The sequence below is a fragment of the Ailuropoda melanoleuca genome, chromosome 8 (assembly GCF_002007445.2).
Source record: "Ailuropoda melanoleuca isolate Jingjing chromosome 8, ASM200744v2, whole genome shotgun sequence".
Lineage (NCBI taxonomy): Eukaryota > Metazoa > Chordata > Mammalia > Carnivora > Ursidae > Ailuropoda > Ailuropoda melanoleuca.
The window spans coordinates 51,235,170-51,253,163 of record NC_048225.1 but is presented as its reverse complement, the minus strand read 5'-3'; the positions used below and the strand labels follow the sequence as shown (position 1 = coordinate 51,253,163).

Below are 17,994 nucleotides of genomic sequence, written 5' to 3'. Positions count from 1 at the left end.
TGTCTTTTTTTGAGCTTGGATCCTCACATAAATCTTTGTGGCGAATCCAAAAACCAAGACTTCCATTCATACAACTCAGAGTCTCCCACACATAAAAAAGGACACGGAGATGAACCAGGCTTATCTCTGTCCTTAAGGAGTCCAGATTGGTAGGGAGATATGTATACTGTGTGAAATTAATAAAGAGAAAACTCAGTAGGGAGGATACAAGGGGAGGTTAGAGGGGGGAACAGTGCCACTCAACAATTATGGAAAAAACTGTGGATTATAGACCCCAACAGAAAAATCAACAGGAAAGAATCATCAATTACAGGCCCCAACAGGGAAAGATCAACATTGCATCTCCTACAAGAAATCAACCGCCCCTGCAACTCAGCCAATGGGAAACTCTCATCACCCTAGACTTTCCCTTCAAAACTTCCTCCTTATTCTCCATAAAATAAAAGTCCTCTTTTTTGTTTGTTGGACTTGCCTGTGGTTTTGCCATGGCTTGTATGTCCTGAACTGCACATTCTGTTATTCCCAAATAATTACATTTTGGCTGGTAACATAACATTTTTAAGGTTAACAACTAATAACACTGAGTGATAAGTACAAACAGATGAGTACGAACAGAGTACTAGCCACAGAAGCAGGAAGAGATGAAACTCTTGCTGAGGTTTTAGCTGGGTCTTGAAACAAAAATCTGAGAGCAAAAATAAAGGGAAAAATGACATGCATTCCATGTAAAAGAGACAACAGGTACAAGAGTTTGGAGAAGTGTAAACTGGAGGAAGGGTGAGTACTCCTGAGAAGTGGGAACAAAAGAACAATAGAAAGAAAGTAAATCACACTGTAAAACAATGCATGTACAGAATGCCGCTGAACTGTACACTTAAAATTGTTTAAAATGGGGGCCCCGGGTGGCTCAGTCAGTTAGGCATCCAATTCTTGATTTCAGCTCAGGTCATGATTTCAGGGCGGTGAGATCAAGCCCTGCATTGGGCTCTGTGCTGAGCATGGAGCCTGCTAAAGATTCTCTCTTACCCTCTCCCTCTGCCCCTCACTCACTCTTGAACTCTAAAAAACTAAAAATAAATAAAAAATAAATGTTTAAAATGGTAAAATATGTATTTTGTCACAATTACGAAGGAAAAAAAAGTGGGCAGGGGAAACAGACCTAGAAAATGCCAGAAAACAAATCACAGAAATGGCAGCTCTGTGAAATTAGAAAAACTTTCTTGAGGAGGCCCTCCTGGCTCAGTTGGTGCAACATGCAACTCTTGATTTCGGGGTTGTGGGTTTGAGCCCCATGTTGGGCATAGAGATTTAAAAAAAAAAAATTAGAAAAGAAAAACCTCCCTGAATCTAGACTCATTTCAAAAATTCAATAAAACTAATTTCACATAAAATTGAGCAACGAAAAAGTGTCAAGTTTAAATCTCAAAGTTATTTTAAGAAAAAAAAGGCAGCAGACTAACCTCCCTACAGTCAGTGGGAATATGCTACAAAGATGTGTCCACAAAACAGAAAAGAAATGATAACTGAAAAGAGGAAGAAAAACTTGATTTGTCAACACAATCACCTCTCTGTATTATAATCACAGGAATGCTTTTCTGTCTCTCCCACTAGCCTGTGAACTTCTAAAGTGCAGGGGCGCTAATGTGTATTGGACTTTGTAGCTCAACACCTTCACTATACCTGACACATAGAAACCACTCCCCTAACAAACTCTTGTTGAAGGAATGAATGAAATGTTTAAGGAGTTTCCTTAAACTGATGATCTAAATCCTGCCACACTAGAAGTCTAAAGATCTAGGGATACTCTACGGATCTAAGGATGCTTTTGGTCTACCAGCACCAACTGGGGCTTGTCAGAAATGCAGATTATTGCCTCACCTCCACCCCCCCCCAACTGAGTATAATCAACATTTTAACAAGATCACCAGGTTAACTTGCATTAAAAGTCTGAAAAAGCAGGACACACGAGATAACTTGGGATCAACCTCTACTCTAGCAATACATGAGGAGACACATGGAGAATCACTGCTCTAACAGGAGCTCGGACCACCTGTTCTTAACTCCAAAGTTGGAAAATACTGCTCTACTCCCTAGGTAAGCTGTTCCACCAATGAAAACTTCTGCCCCCATGCTGCCTGTGACCCTCACCTACTTTGGCTGGGTCTTGAGGATTTCTACAGACTCCTCTTCCAACCCCTCAGAGTTTTGCATACAACCAATTAGTCCCCGGGCGCTTTTTTTTTTTGTAGCGGGAGGTGGGAGGGGCTCTACCAGAAATTGGCTCTGAATCCTCGTGTCCCTCCAGAAGCTCTCGAGTCACATTCGGGTGCTAATGTAACCCGAATAAACTGAGATGACGGATAAGACATTTTCGTAAATTGTAAAGTGCTATTTGTTCGCTCTAATAATTTTATTTTTTAAGTGTCAGACTGCACATATTAATGACAACAGCAGCTGCAAACGAACACGCCCACTTAAGTGTAGTTTCGGAGAGCGTATCAAAGTAGTCGACACTCAACCAGGTTTGTGGCGCCTGTGGAAAAGTGTGTGGAGCGTGGATAACCTTCCCCGCCCGGGACTGGTCCTGGGACCTTTCCTTCCGTAAATTACCTGAACCACCTTAGTGAATTCCTCGTACACCCGCTTCTTTAGATGCGCCGCCATGACTGCCCGCGGACCCTCTCAGCTTCCGTACCCCACGAGGGAGGCGGGGGCGGGGGGCGTGGAGGAATCCGGAAAACTTGTCTAGGCCTGAGGAACTCGCCACAATCCCACAAAGCAGTGGGGTTCCCAGAAAGAGAGGCCTCTTCCTGCTGCTCGACTACCTTTTTCCGCGGTGCAGCAGAATTTGTCCGCCTACGCCTCGTGCGCCGGCGGAACAAAAATGAGGGCACAGAGTGAGGGGGCGGGGCCTCTGGCGGGAGGAGACTGGACTGGAAGGGCAGATGAGCCAATGGGAGCCTTCGGGGGTTCTCTAGTGGTCTCAGAGTGGTCGGGAGACTGGCAGCGGAGCAGAGCTAAGGAAGGGCGGAAGTACAGGGCAAAGGGCAGAGGCGGGACGATCCAGAGCCAGAGGCAAAACCTGGAGCTGCGGGAGACGTTTAGCTCAGAGATAAGGGAGAGCGGTCCAGCTGGCGTTCCTGTCGTCCTTGTCTGTTCTCCTTTTGCTGGTTGTAGCTTTTTTGAGCTCTCTTTTCGATTTAGCTGTGTGCCACCGCTCTCTTGGCGTGGGATTCTTTTTCCAACTCTTTCATTCCAGTTGTTTGAAATCTACATATCTTCAAGGAATCACCCCTTCCTCTGATAGCTAGAAGAGAAGGGAAAGAATCCTGAGGTCAAGAGTCAAGCACCGAAGTTTCAGACTACAACTGACACTTAATGAGCAAAGAGCCTCAACTATGAACCTGACCAAGATGTAGTGACAATGGAATGAAATACTGCAGAAATATTTGGCACACTGAAGTGTATTAGTCGTGTTAATGAAACCGGAGGTCGAGTTTTACCTCGCTCGTTATACTTCAGCCGTTCATTGTTAACTTCTTTCACAAAGCGTTAATGCGGGTTGCCGTGGTAGGTACAGCGGACCCCAAAACACATAAAAAATGGTGTTTACCCTACAGTCCTACAGTGTAACTGGGAAGAGAGACACTCAAACATAATCAGAGGTCAAGTATCCTTGGATAATAGGAATGTGATTCAAGCAGACCTACTAACTTCCTCAGGATCGCGGGGTTGGGGAGGGGCAGAAAAATGACCACAAAATACGCCATTTTGCTATGTGGATTATTTCTAGCTGAAGACAATCAAGGTGCAACAGACTCAGGAAGAGCTGTTTACCTTCCCCTTAAATTCCCAAAAGAATTAGGGAGCCTGTATCAGGAGAATGCTAATACCAAAGGTAATGTTTTATCAAAAGACAATCTACATAGTATGGCAAACATTTGTTCACCAAACATTTGCTCTTATCTTTCTGTGAATTGTCTTTCTCCGTTTGGGGAAGCAGCCGACCTCTTCCTCTTTTCCCAAGCTCAGGATGGCATATAAGCCTCAATGGCCTGTCTTTGGGGCTCCTGTACATAAGAAATTTGTGTTTTTCCTGTTGTTCTGTCTTCTATCAATTTAATTATTAGACCAGCCAAAGAAACTAGAAGGGAAGAAAAGTTTTCCATTCCTGCAATGCCTTGTGGAAGTATAGAGGAAACGATTTTCCCTCTGGCTTTAGAAATAGTGATGATGATGATGATGATTGAGACAGAGAGAGAGAGAGAGAATGTGAACAGTGGAGAGAGGGAGGAGGAGAGGGAGAGGGAGAGAATGCCAAGCAGGCTCCATGCCCAGTGCGGAGCCAGACACGTGACTTGATCTCAAGACCCTGAGATCATGACCTGAACAGAAATCAAGCTTAACCGACTGAGCCACCCCGGCACCCCCAAAATAGTGAATTTTCAAGAAAGAAAGGCATCCCAGATCACAGAGACTACCACATATACAAACGTGTCCACTTACAAACAGCGCCTTCAGTAAATGTTAGCAGCTACTACTATCATTACCATATTCTATCAAATCTAAGCTGCCAGCAATTGCAAAACAAATGATTATTTTATGTAACACATAAAAAATTAAGAAAACAGTTAAGAAATTAGGAGAACTGGGGCGCCTGGGTGGCACAGCGGTTAAGCGTCTGCCTTCGGCTCAGGGCGTGATCCTGGCGTTATGGGATCGAGCCCCACATCAGGCTCCTCCGCTATGAGCCTGCTTCTTCCTCTCCCACTCCCCCTGCTTGTGTTCCCTCTCTCGCTGGCTGTCTCTATCTCTGCCAAATAAATAGAATCTTTAAAAAAAAAAAAAGAAATTAGGAGAATTGAGAAATTAAGAATTAAGAAAAAAACCTAAAATTAAGACCAGTGGTTTCTTATTGCTTAGATTTGTTATGTATATTTACTGAAAGAGCTCTTTTAAGCTTACTTACACACAGATTTGTATCCTATGTCATACTGCTGTGTTTTCATGCCATTCTGTGCACATTAAAACTTTTCGTTTCAATGCAAATTATAGGGTAATCTCTTTGAAGATTCATTAAATGGCAACCAAAGACAACAGATGCAGAGCTCAAGGGAAGTGATGGCGACATGAACTGCTATGACCCAGTCTACACATGAATGATTGGCCAACAACAATCTTAAGATGTATCCTGATTTCATAGACATTAAATGTGCATCTAAGCATCAATTATAAAAATACTAACATCGTTATTACACATGGCTGCAGGAAGGAGTTTGGTACACCTAGGAAATGACAGAAAATTCATTGGGTGCCTGGGTTGCTCAGTTGGTTAAGCACCTGCCTTTGACTCAGGTCTTGATCTCAGGGTCCAGGGATAGAGTCCCAAGTTGGGCTCTCTGCTCAGTAGGGAGTCTGCTTGTCCCTCTCCCTCTGCCCCACCCTCACCTGTTTGTGCTCTCTCCAGCTCTCTCTCTCAAATTTTAAAAAATGAAATAAAATTCAGTTTATATTGAGAATAAACTTCATACAGGGAGAAACTGGGGCTGGACTGGTATACAAACAAGAACATTCCACATTCTTTAATGTTGAAATGAAAAACTGTCTTTATTGAATTGGTGGTATTTTCATCTGACCTTCATTATTGCATAGGGGATTGAATGAGGCACCCCACTGAATCCCTTGAGCTTCAAACAGAGTCTTCCCTGTCCCCATTGTATAACAGCAGGGGAAATTGGGGTTACTCACTCAGACTGGTATAATAACCCCTTCTCTGCCTGTTGGCTCTGCAAAAAGCACTCCAAATGACCAGGGGGCACTCTCATTAGATGCTATAATGTAATGGAACAATGACAGTGTTCTTTAGTGGAACTATTCCTCCCTTGGGGACTAAATACTCCATACCCTCTGAACAGAAGTATTCATAAATGAGTTATTAGGTGTAAAAATGACAAGAACCACTCCTACCTCCTCCCCCTAGTCCCCAGACCTACGTATTCCAACTGTGGGAGAAGCAGCACTATATTTTAGCTATGGTATAAGGTATATACCACAAATCTGTAAAATGGCACCCCAAACTCACAATGTGTTGTCTCTTGGCTAGTCCCATAAATGAGTCTGCAAAAGGTCATACACTGTTTTTATCATAGCAGCTACCTCTGGGTGATGGGACACCTAGCAAGACCAAGAGTTTCTTTGCTATAATTCTTTCATCATAAAATAAGCTCTTTAGGGCGCACCTGGGTGGCTCAGTCAGTTAAGTGTCTGACTCTTGGTTTTGGTTCAGGTCATGATCTCAGGGTCATGAGATTGAGCCCCACATGGGACTCCGCCCTCAGAATGGAGTCTGCTTCAGGATTCTCTCCCTCTACCCCTCCCCCCATTCGCACACCCACATGCACACTCTCTCAGTAAAAAGAAATAAATATTTTTAAAAATAAGCTCCTTAGGGGCGCCTGGGTGGCTCAGTTGTTAAGCGTCTGCCTTTGGCTCAGGGCATGATCCCGGAATTCTGGGATCAAGCCCCACATTGGGCTCCTCTGATGGGAGCCTGCTTCTTCCTCTCCCGCTCCCTCTGCTTGTGTTCCCTCTCTCGCTGGCTGTCTCTCTCTCTGTCAAATAAATTTTAAAAATCTTTAAAAAAAATTAAATAAAAATAAAAATAAGCTCCTTAGTCCAAAGCAATGTATGGAATACCATGAAAATGCATACAGTATCCATGCATAGCAGGGCTGAGAAAAACATTGCAGTTAGGAGTATTAGGGTTCTCCAGGGAAATAGAACCATAGGGGATAGGTAGGTAGGTAGGTACGTAGGTAGACAGATAGATGATAGATAGTAAGCTACAATAACAGAATACTATAGACCAAGTGGTTTATAAACAACTGAAATTTATTTCTCACAGTTCTGGAGGCTGGGAAGTCCAAAATCAAGGTGCAGAGAGATTTACTGTTAGGTTCCTAGTTCATAGACAGCTGTTTTCTTACTGTGTCCTCACATGGCAGAAGAGGCAAGGGAGCTCTCTAGGATCTTTTTCATAAGGACACTAATCCAGTTCATCAGGAGTCTACCTCATGACCTAGTTACCTCCCAAAGGCCCCACCTTTGTATTAACCATGACTTTGAGGTTAAGGATTTCAACACGTGAATTTGGGGTGGGTGGAGACACACAAATCCAGTCTATAGCAGTGGGAAAGCCAAATATGAATCTAGAATATGTATCTATTCCTGTGAGATAAATCACCGCTCCTTCCCTGATGGAAAGGATCCGGTGTGTGGTAGAATGATTTTAAAAACGGCCTGATACTCCCCTGCTCTGTATGTATGCCCCTTGAAATGCAGCTTTGAAGCTGCTTCCATTAAGAGATGGAATCTGTGTCTCCATCCTTTGAACTGGGCTGGTTTCATGACTAGACAATAGAAAGTGGCAGAAGTGACACTGTGAAAGTATTGGACCTAGGCCTCAGGTCCATCTACATAATCATTCTCCAGACATTTTGTTTGATTTTGGAACCTTACCATTGCCATGAGAATAACTCCCACTTAGTTTGCTGGTTATTGGGTGACCAGATGGAACAAATCAAGTTGACCCAGCTGCGGCCATCTTAGACCAGCCCACCCCACCTGATCCACCATCTGACCACAGAGGCATGAGGGAGCCCAACCAAGACCAGAAGAATTGCCCAATCTGTAGTTTTGTAAGAAATAATTAATGATTATAACCTTACGGCAGTAAGTTTGGGGGGTCAGGAAGCTGTCGTGTGGTTAGACAGTCCCTAAGGTGTCAATTTGCCATACTTCCATAGATGCAGCTGGTAAGGAGACAAGTCCAACTGGATTCAGATAGTTTATTGTTCACAGCATAGCAGGCAGCATGAACTTCGTGTTTTCATTGGTTCCCTTTGCCCCCCAAGCACCATGGAGGTGATGCAGGTAAATGCTATGCACACAGTAGACCTGCAACAGATGAAGAACACTGAGTTTAGGAAACCCTCAATCTCAAAAGAAGAATGCTAGCAAACCTACCCTCTGGAGAGAGACTTGATTATACCAGTCAGGAAACAAATCTGCCTTCCAACCCAATGGAGACTTTTTTTAAATAAAGATTTTATTTATTTATTTATTTGGGAGAAGGAGCACACACACAGGAGCAGGGGGAGAGGGAGAAGCAGACTCCCTGATGAGCAGGGAGCCCGACACGGGATGGTACTCGATCCCAGGACCCTGGGATCGTGACCTGAGCAGAAGGCCCATGCTCAACCAACTGAGCCACCCAGGCGTCCCAGTGGGAGACATTTTTTAAATCATCCTGAAATACCTCCAGGATTGAAGAGTGATGCCACCTTTATTATCTTTATGGCTATTACTTATTTAAATTTTTCTAAGTAAGGAAATCTCCTCCCTACCCGTAAGCAGTTTTGCAAACATCCTCAAACAAAGCTGTCAATGCCATTTGCTTAGAAATGTCAGCATTACTCCCAATAGTTCCTTACTGAGTAGTGCAGCTGATTTGCAGTGCAATCAACCTATCACCAGTAAGTGTCTAGAGCCCCGCCCCCATCCCGCAGGAATAATACCATATTAGGGACTCAGTGTTGGTCTCTGCTGTAGGACAGCCATCAGGAGCCAGACCAGCTCTAGTGAAAGGAAATCTATACTGTAGAACCCATGCATAGCTATCATGGCCACCTTTTTCATGATTCTGTTGAGCAAGCATGATTCCTCCTGGAAAAAGAGGCTGACTGACATCCACAGGTTATATCGCGTCCATTTATTTTTTGAGGGCCTCTTCTAGAAGGGATGCCCTCTGGTGGGCATTTGTAAGAAACACAAATACTTTCACCATTCCAAGAGGTCCATGCACACCAACTCCTCAGGCCTTCTTGTCACCGATCTTCCCGCTCTAGTACTTTCCAAGTCCTTGGATAGCCAGGAGGGGGCTTGGGAACAGCTTTCCAGGACACTGAACACAGCAGAAATGGATGGGGGAGGGGAGTAGGAAAGGATAGGAAAACAGGGAATTAAAAAAAAAAAAAAAAAGAGGTCCCCTGGAACAATGGAGACCTGAAAACCTGGCATAGTGCTATGAACTAGGGTGCCTCAATGAGGGCACTCTCACAGGTTTCAATCTTTGTGTTTTCCTTTGGATTATAATGACAGTTATATTTACCATTCATTTTTAGGTTTTCCTCCTCTGACTCTAATTCTCTTTAGTTAATCCCAATAGATTAGGCAAAGTATCATGTACCCCTACCAATGTCCAGAGATAGTTTTTTGAGCATTATTAATGTGTTTTACTCTTTTGCTTTTTCTATTAGGAAATGGGAAGGGAGGAGATGGTATTATTGGGTAGACAACCAAGAGTGTCCCCTTCATTTATGTACTTTTTTTTTTAATGTTTTTTTATTACATTATGTTAGTCACCATACAGTACATCCCTGCATTTATGTACTTCTAATCTGTATCTTTTTTTGGGTATTTCTCTTTTTTTCATAGCCCTTTAAGTCCCACCACCTTAAATCCTTTTTTGGAGCACGGATTAAATTAAATTGCATTGAATTAAATGAGTATTCTCCTCCCCAATAATTTTAAGCCTCTTTAAATATAATTTTAATCACTGCATAACATTGCCATTTTATAGATGTAATATAATAGGCTTGACTAATTCCCCATTGTTTTGCTTTTATAATTTAAGTGGGATGAAAATAGTATGTTATCTTAACTGTATTATGGATTGGGAATGGAGAGGCAATATTGAAATTGCCTTTGTTTAATAAAATCATTTGATAAATTGCTCAGGAAGAAGGTTGATCCTAAGGGCATGCACGCAGGCTAAAGCCAAAGCAATACAAGAGGTAGCTAAACTGGAACGTGGTCTTCTTCTGGCAAATGACGAGAACACAAGAGGGCGGATGGAAATTTGGCATGCCTCTAAAGCCTGAGTTTAAATCTGGCACAGTCACTTCGCCGCATATTCCACTGGCCAGATTAAGTCATGAAGCCAAGATGAAGTCAGTGGGGTGGGAAGATTACTCCCACCCACAGAGAAGCATGGCAAGAACAGGCAGGGAAGAAAGGATAGGAAACAAATACAATCTGCTAGTGAAATCTCCTAGTGATGGGGGTGTCTGAGACTTGAAGAAAAGACGCGTCCAATGCTCAATTTGAAGTTATTTGCATTTCTGTCCGGTAAACTGTCTCCCATTTACGTGTCCGTATTTGCCACAGTCTGCTATGTGCACAAATAGCTCATGGGAGTAGCATTTGTAAAAATTAAGAAAAAGATATGTGTGCTCCTTCTGGGTGAGCATGGTGTCGAAGAGCAATAACAAGCTCAAGACATCTCAATGATCCATGAATCCAGTAGGAGCAAAGAACCAGGACTGACCATAAGATGACAAGCCCTCCGGGAACGTACCGAAATCTTCAGGAGGACACTGACCTTTCCATAATTCACAAAATTGAGACATTAAGCAATCCTATTTATCTTACAGAACAGAGTGTCTCCTGGGAATCTAACCTCATAAATGTAATTACTGATCAAAGAGTATAAACTTTTTTTCAGGCTCTTGATAAATAACGTTGAATTGGTTCATGATAAGAAGTTCAAATAGACATTCAGGATTTTTTCACTTAAAATTGTCAACCATATTAAATACCAAAAGGAAAACATGGAAAAGTTTTCGAAAAAAGAAACAAATATACAAGCAGATGTGGTTATTGAATTATAACACTCATTGACAATGACTGTTCTGAGCAATTTTATGTTTAAATCTGAAACTCCCTGACAGTAGTAATTCCTTAAACCTTGGAAATCAACCTTGATCTTCGGTCCCAGGGAACTGAGGACGGCTGGTCACCCTACTAGGCAGGAGGGCGAAGGGAGCCGTCTATCCCAGACCTGGACCTGGAGAAGGATGATGTCTACCTGTGTCCTCCTTAGAGTGGCATTACTGTCTTTGGCTGAGAAGCAGACCCTGAAAAAGAGATTCTTGTGCCAGTGGTTTATTAAGGATGTGCTCTCAGGGGATGGAGAGTGAGAGAAGTAGTATAGACGGCAGAGGAAGAATGCTGAGCAAGAATGTGGTGTCAATGGAATATCAGCTATCAGAAAGAACGATTTCTCAACATTTGCTGCAACATGGACGGCACTGGAGGAGATAATGCTAAGCGAAATAAGTCAAGCAGAGAAAGACAATTATCATAGGGTTTCTCTCATCTATGAAACATAAGAACTAGGAAGATCGGTAGGGGAAGAAAGGGATAAAGAAAGGGGGGGTAATCAGAGGGGGAATGAAGCATGGGAGACTATGGACTCTGAGTAACAAACTGAGGGCTTCAGAGGGGAGGGGGTTTGAAGGAATGGGATAGGCTGGTGATGGGTAGTAAGGAGGGCACGTATTGCATGGAGCACTGGGTGTTATACGCGACTAATGAATCATCGAACTACATCAGAAACCAGGGATGTACTGTATGGTGACTAACATAATATAATAAAAAAACATTAAAAAAAAAAAAAAAAGAATGTGGTGTCAGATGAAGACTGACTTCAGCCTGATCTCACAAGGAGCACGAGAACAGGAACTGCACCAGAGCAGATTCCTCCTTGAGGTGAGGGCTCAGTCTTCTGTACCTCCACACAAGCAAGATGGCAATTCTTTTCTAGAGCAGGTCTCAAAGTTAAAATCAGAATCACCTGGAGAGCTTATTAAAACAGACTGTTGGGCCAGCCCTCAGAGTTTCTGGTTCAGTAGGTCTGCGGGGGGGCCAGAGAATTTGTATTTCTAGGAAGTTTCCATGTATTGCCGATGCTGCTGGTCCAGGAAGCACACTTTGAGAATCACTGCCCTAGAGAAAAAGACAGCTGTGAGGCTTTAAGAGTCAATGTCACAGCACCTGGAAAAGGAGATCTGAGTGGTATCTACTACATGTATGAACTTGGCATCTTCCTCTTGAAGGCGTTTAACTGGGCAAGAGGATTGGACCACATGCTGAGGCTGGGTAGACTACCTTTTCAGACCATTTTATCCAGATTCATGGTACTCTGTTATCTTCCTGTTATCGTCCGCCATCTTCAGCCAAAGTATTGTTGAAACATTCCAACTCATGTCAGCTTTGCTGTTTGGACTTGAAGGGAAGGATCTGGCAGGTAGGGGGTGCTTTAAAGAGAAAGCAGCTGCACCTCACTAGGCAAGCACAGTGGAGACAGTTGCAATCAGTGGAAAATCCTCAACGGGAAATAATTATTGGCGGGCAAGCCTCCTAGACCACCTTGGAAGTTGATTTTTTTTTTAAAGGAAGACGGCTTTTCAAGGCAACTTTTAATATTATAAGTCCCACCAGAACCCGAAACAAACTGTTCCCGCCCCCTGGGGTTCACCACCAGATGAAGACGAATGTATAAAAGTAACTGAAATACTTGGCCCGTAATGTCCTCTCGGAGTACTGTTCATAGTACACCTGGTACCCCTGGGCCGTAATGTCCATCTTCACGCAGTCGAGAAGGTCCTTGACCTGCGGGGCCGCCTTCCAAGGCCCAAACTTGACAACTGACCTCTTTTCGGCCTCCAGGACCCGCAGGGCATCAGCGCAATGCGCCGCATCCTCTTCAGTGCGCACCGCGCACACCAGCACTGCCGAGCTGCGCGCCGCCACGGCCTCGGCGCGCGCCAGGCGCACCATGAGCTCCAGGTTCTCGCTGTAGCCTGGCACGCGCAGCAAGAACTGCTTCCGGGCCACCTGCTCACCGAACATTTGCGGCGTGTCCTCCAGCAGTTTGACCAATGGCTTGATTTCGTAAAACTGCGCCTCGCGGTACACCTCCGGGATGTGGTGCGTGGGCAGCCGCTCGCTGCGCAGGTAGTCCAGGATGGGTCCGAAATAGGTGCCGGGGCGATCGATGAAGAAGCGGCCCTCTGCGTCCGTGCACGCCTTCGCTGAGCTGGAGAACATCTCTGCCAGCTTTGAACCCGGGAGTTTTCTCAGGGTGCCCACGGTGGTGGTGTACAACTCGCCTCCCACGTTAAGCTCCACGACAGGAGATCCCTGAGGGCACAAGAAGGCAGAGTGAAATAGTACTGCCACCTCTAGGGAGCTTGTGGCTTATTTTCATCCATAGAATATTATAGAATAGTAATCCAGGAAGCTGCTGTGGAAGCAAGTCCCAGTGACAATGCTTGCAAAGCCTGTGGCCTTTGGCAAAGCTTGTTCCTCATTTATAAAATGGGGATATGGTGTTGTTGCGAAGTCAGAAGTTCCCAAGGTGAGATGTTCAGATCTAAGATATAGTTAAAAAGTGGCGGGGGGGGGGGCATGTTCCACCTTTCAGAGAGGCTAAGAAACCATACAGGTGTTCATTCAGGAAGCATTTGAGCATTTCTTGGGTACTTACTGTGTGCCCACACCCTGTGGTGGGAGTTGGGGATACAAACTCTTGTTTAATATAGGTCAGAAGTTCTGATTAGCAGTTGGCATGACTTCGATTCATTGACTAAGTGAATTTGTGGAATAGACGTCTTTCAAAATATGGGCTGGTGGGTATTAAATAATAGGAATATACTTGGTGCTGAAAAGGTCAGTAACACAAGTATAATGGGTATAAAACGGCCTCATAAACTGTAAAGTGTGGTGCCAATGGAAGTTAGGTTTAGCTGGCCTACAGAATTTTCAAACGCCTCTTCTCTATGCCAAACCTTGAGCTGAGCATTAAGGATGTGGTTAAGACCCACGTGGCACCTGTCCGGAGATGCCCACAGGCCGTGCAAGGGGGATGTGGAAACAGACTGAGAGTCAGGCTGCATTTGGGGAATACTAGATGCTGCCAACAGACCTAACAAAAATACCAGAAGACTATTACATGTGAGGTGATACACTAGTTGTTAGCCTTACAAACCAGCTTCCTGAATTATGTTGGCTATCTAAAATTGACTCATTCAGTCAATAAAATATGTATGTGCCAGGGACCTGGAACACTGAGGAACAAGCAGTACAGCCTCTCCCCTCATAGTCTAGTAACTGTGCAAAGCGCTTTACATTCAACCTCTAATTCAATCCTCACAGCTATCCTATGAAGAATGAATTAAATCCCCATTTTACAGGCGAAGAAACGAAGGATTAAGGAGCTAAAATAAATCGCCTAAAAGCAACCAGCTGTTAAGTGATGATGTCAGAACTTAAACACGGGGCCACATTACCCCAAAGCATGAGGTCTTAGTCATTACACCAGCTAGTTTTCAACCTATAATTATCTCCACTCTTCATTCCCTTCGTTGGGCCTATTACATTCAAGCCTCCTCCTGAGCAGAGGAAGAGGACACAGTTCCTGCCCTCAAGGAGCTCACAGAGGAGAGAGGGAAACAGATGGCTTAAATGTGCAGGCATCGAGAGGGGAGACTCAAAGGCTCTTTGCGTGGATGGATGTGTGTTGGAGGTTGTAGGGAAGGTTTCCAAGGGGGTGTGATGGCTGCAGCCACAGAAAAGTGTCAGAGGGAAGGCTGCATCTCCAACCTGGAGACTGCCACAGGTCACTGCAGAGCCAGGAGTAGTGACAGCGTTCAGGAATGTCCTGGTTTCTCATTTAGGTGTGACTTCATTCTCAACTTGACTGTGGGCTCTACCTCTAAGATTAAAGTACTGGAATAAAGAAAGCCAGAGGCAGCCAAATGGCTGGGGAAAGAACTGAGTTGCCATGGCAACAGCTCCTACCAGGGGACAGTTCTGCTGGCTGGAGTGGAGAAGGGAGACCAAGAGGATGCATTCTGACAGCAGCCAAACAAATACAGCCCCGAGAAAAATAGACCAAGAACCTGTGACTTCCTCTCTCCCCCCTAAACCTCAAGGCCCCTTGGCAAGGTTGTTCAGTTAACCCTGAGGTGGTCCTGTGAAGCGAGCAGTTAAATGCAAAGTTGCAGACTTTAACCCTTGAATGGACTGATGTGCTCTCATCATGCCTGTGCCCCGAAAGCTCACAGGTGCGCTTAAGGTCTGTATATTACAGGCGAGGAAAGCTCCGAACAATGGGTCACACAGCTAGGAAATGAGGTCAGAGCGGCAACCAAACCCCTATCAGTGTGACTCCAGTACATGGATGGGTGCCCTACCCCTCCCAACATCCAGTCCCACTGCTGCCAGTAAGTAGTGAAGTGCCTGGGTAAGCTCGCTTTCTTCTGTGGGCCTAAGCCTAGGCATCTATGAAATAGGGAGGCAAAATGCACAAAGAGAACTCTTAAGTCTCTCCAGCTCTGAAAGCCTAATGAATCCAATCACTTCAAATGTTTCTGAAGCTCATTTCCAGATGCTTCACAAAATAGCTTTCTGCCCTGATATCCTCAGGCCCATTTCTTTGCTTACCAAATAAGACCCCAGTCTGGTTCCCAAACTTCTTAATTCTGTCTCTCTTTCCCCTCCTGTTTTTTTTCCCCCAAATCTTCCAATTTCTTTGGAAATCCCAGACCTCCTACCTCATCCACAAATACTACAGTGTGTTTCTAGCAGATAAAGAATTCCTTTCCACCCGTTTTCTGACCATCTGCCCATTTTCGTGGCTGCTCTTCCCTACCTTTTCTACCTCCCGGTGACCCTGCTGAAACATTTCTGGGTAGGACAGCCTATCTCCCCTGTGTGCATGGGCTGGGGAAACATGATCTTTAGGGGCCCTTGCTGGGTGTCAGGCCAGTGCCGGCCCTGAGGGCACAGGGATGAATCAGACAGACCTAGCTCTCACCCACTTATAGTCTAAAGGGTCACTACACACCTGCAGATCCCCTGCCGAACATTCAGACATTTCCTGAGCTCACCCTTAGTAGAGTCAATGGGGAGATAGCTCCACTCCTATGTCTCCCAAGCCCCTCTAGATCTTTCTCCACCCCACAACCCTGACCTTTTCCATTGTTCCTTATCTCAGTCATCTGAGCCCGAAATCCAGGTTGTAATCTTGCAATCTGCTCCTATCCTCAACCTCCTCCCACCTAAGTAATCAGTAACCAAGCCCTGGTGATTCTCAATCCTGGTCAATTCCATGGCTCCCTGCCTCCTCCAGTGCCCTTTCCCAATCCAATCTCTGCTCTGAAACCAGAGTAGTTCTTCTGACCTGCAAGTCTGATCTGGTCACACCTGCTTTAAACACTTCAGGCACCTTGCAATCCCCTTCCAGATAAACCCTAGACCCTTTAATAAGGTTTACAAGGCCCTTGGCAGCCCTGGCAAAATCAACTACCAGAACAACTCTGCCCCACCCATCCAGAGCACGCTGCTCCCCCTTGCCTCCAGGACTCGACTCATTTGCTGCCCATAAGCCCTTCCCTTGGGCCACTCATCCTTCAAGTTAATTCCTCCAGAAATCTTTCTAGGTGGGTTGTCTCCTTGTGATCCTATAGGGCCCTGTACTTCCACTGTCACGGTAGTTACCGTAATCTTATAATTCCATTTGTTCATCTGCATCCCCCACTAGACTGTGAGGTTCCTAAGGGATGACTATCGCAGATTCCTCTGTGTCACCAGTACCTACTACAGGGCCCAGCACACCAGGATGCTCAATAAATGTTCAATTGACTGGAGCTTACCTGCTGCACTGATTTACAGGAGCGCCTGGTATTCTGAGAAAAGCCAGTCTTTCCCTACCTGGCATCATGCACTGTGGGGGCTCCCTGTCTTGCTCAGGGATTCATTCAGACATTTATTGAGCACCTAGGGCGGCCCTGCCACGGAGCAGGTGACTTTGTCAGCAACCACCTACGGTGACGTTATCATTGCCCTATGGGAGAGAGCCACAGGCTCCCCCTGCTGGATCTGCTTTGCCTTCCTACGAGTCTTCAGGATGGCACCTAGCCCAGGAGAGAATAGAACGTTCTGCTCCTGGAGTGCACTGGGCCTTTTCCGGATCCTCCCCGCAAACTCCCCTCAACCAAGCCCTGGGAGGGGGCAGGCAAGCAGGGGGACTCAGGACCCTTCCAGAAGGCAGGGGCATAGGGATGTGGTGGGTGAGGGAATGAGAGTCCCGCAGCCTTCCGTTGGGTCTTCTGCTCCCAAACACGGGAGGAGGAGGGGCAGGGGAAGAGCGGTGGGCCAGGACAAGCCAGGGGACTGAGGGGAGACACACGGAAAACAGCCGAAACAAAGACCGAACATAAAGGGAGGAGACAAACAAAGGCGGCCAGACAGGAAAGAGGGCTGGGAAGAGCGGCTGGACCGAGCCAGGCGGGGAACGGGCACGGGTGAGCGGAAGGAGAGGTCAAAGCCTGAACTAGCTAGAGGAGGAGAGCGCCCAGCCAGAGGCGCGCCAGAAGCTAGGGGACCCAGACCCCGAGGAAGGGACGCAAGGGGGACACTGCAAGGAATGATAGACTGCCGAAGCGCAAGGACGGAGCCGTCCTCCCGGCTGCGCACTCACCGCCGGCGGGCCCGCGGAGGGGGAGGCCTGGTGGGGCCGCAGGGAGCGGGGCACCGAGCTCAGACTCATCATTCTGGTCCGGCAGGTGGCTGGGCGCCCAGCCCCGCCACGTGCGCGGTACCTGCGGCTGGCTGGCGGAAGTACACCTTTCCTCCACGCCCCCGGGTGGGGCAAAGTGGGCCCAGGGTGTGGTTAGAGCCCGGGGTTGACTTTGGCTCTGCCAAGCATGCGGTGAGACCCTTGGTCAGATCCTGACCCTCTGTCGGGGGGTGTTCCCAGATAGCCAAACGGGGGAGGCAGAGGGAACTGACACTGACGGCAGGAGACCTTCCACTCTCTACAGTCCTAGAGGGTGAAGGACCAACAACCTCAATTTTACAAATGAGGAAAGTGAGGCTCCAAGAGACAGGGTGGCCAGTGTAGAATATTTATCCTCTTAAGATCAGCTGCTAAAAGGTCAAAGCATGACCACTGATGAAAAGAGCTAAGATACCCCTTGTGTGGGTTAAACGTAACCCTAAGGAGGGGGGGGGCGTAACTCCTCACTCCTGAAGTATGGTCTGTGCATAGTGACTTTCTTCTGAAGGGGACAGTATGGAAAGGAATAA

At 46.0% G+C, this 17,994-nt stretch overlaps 2 protein-coding genes across 4 annotated transcripts in view; both read right to left on the bottom strand.

The window, feature by feature from the left end:
• The window catches only part of INTS4 (integrator complex subunit 4), a 109,666-nt gene extending 106,785 nt beyond the window's left edge, over positions 1–2,881 (bottom strand). The window contains exon 1 of the mRNA XM_011221072.3: positions 2,611–2,881. Within this exon, the coding sequence (XP_011219374.2) occupies positions 2,611–2,664 (54 nt within the window). The 5' untranslated portion in view covers positions 2,665–2,881. The remainder of the gene's footprint in view (positions 1–2,610) is intronic.
• A 4,964-nt stretch (positions 2,882–7,845) lies between these two features.
• Positions 7,846–17,510, bottom strand: KCTD14 (potassium channel tetramerization domain containing 14). 3 transcript variants are annotated; one of them, XR_004627143.1, is made up of 3 exons: positions 17,387–17,510; positions 11,696–13,044; positions 7,846–7,956 (listed from the first exon to the last, which is right to left on the bottom strand). XR_004627143.1 is itself a non-coding variant. In XM_019796445.2 (2 exons), exons 1-2 carry the CDS (start codon positions 17,456–17,458, stop codon positions 12,376–12,378), a joined length of 741 nt encoding a protein of 246 aa, XP_019652004.1. In that variant the 5' UTR covers positions 17,459–17,510; the 3' UTR covers positions 11,517–12,375. The 3 variants fall into 3 exon arrangements, 1 of the variants encoding a protein (XP_019652004.1); XR_004627144.1 differs by having other exon boundaries at positions 7,900–7,956; positions 12,010–13,044; XM_019796445.2 differs by lacking the exon at positions 7,846–7,956 and having other exon boundaries at positions 11,517–13,044.
• Positions 17,511–17,994: the final 484 nt, after the last annotated feature.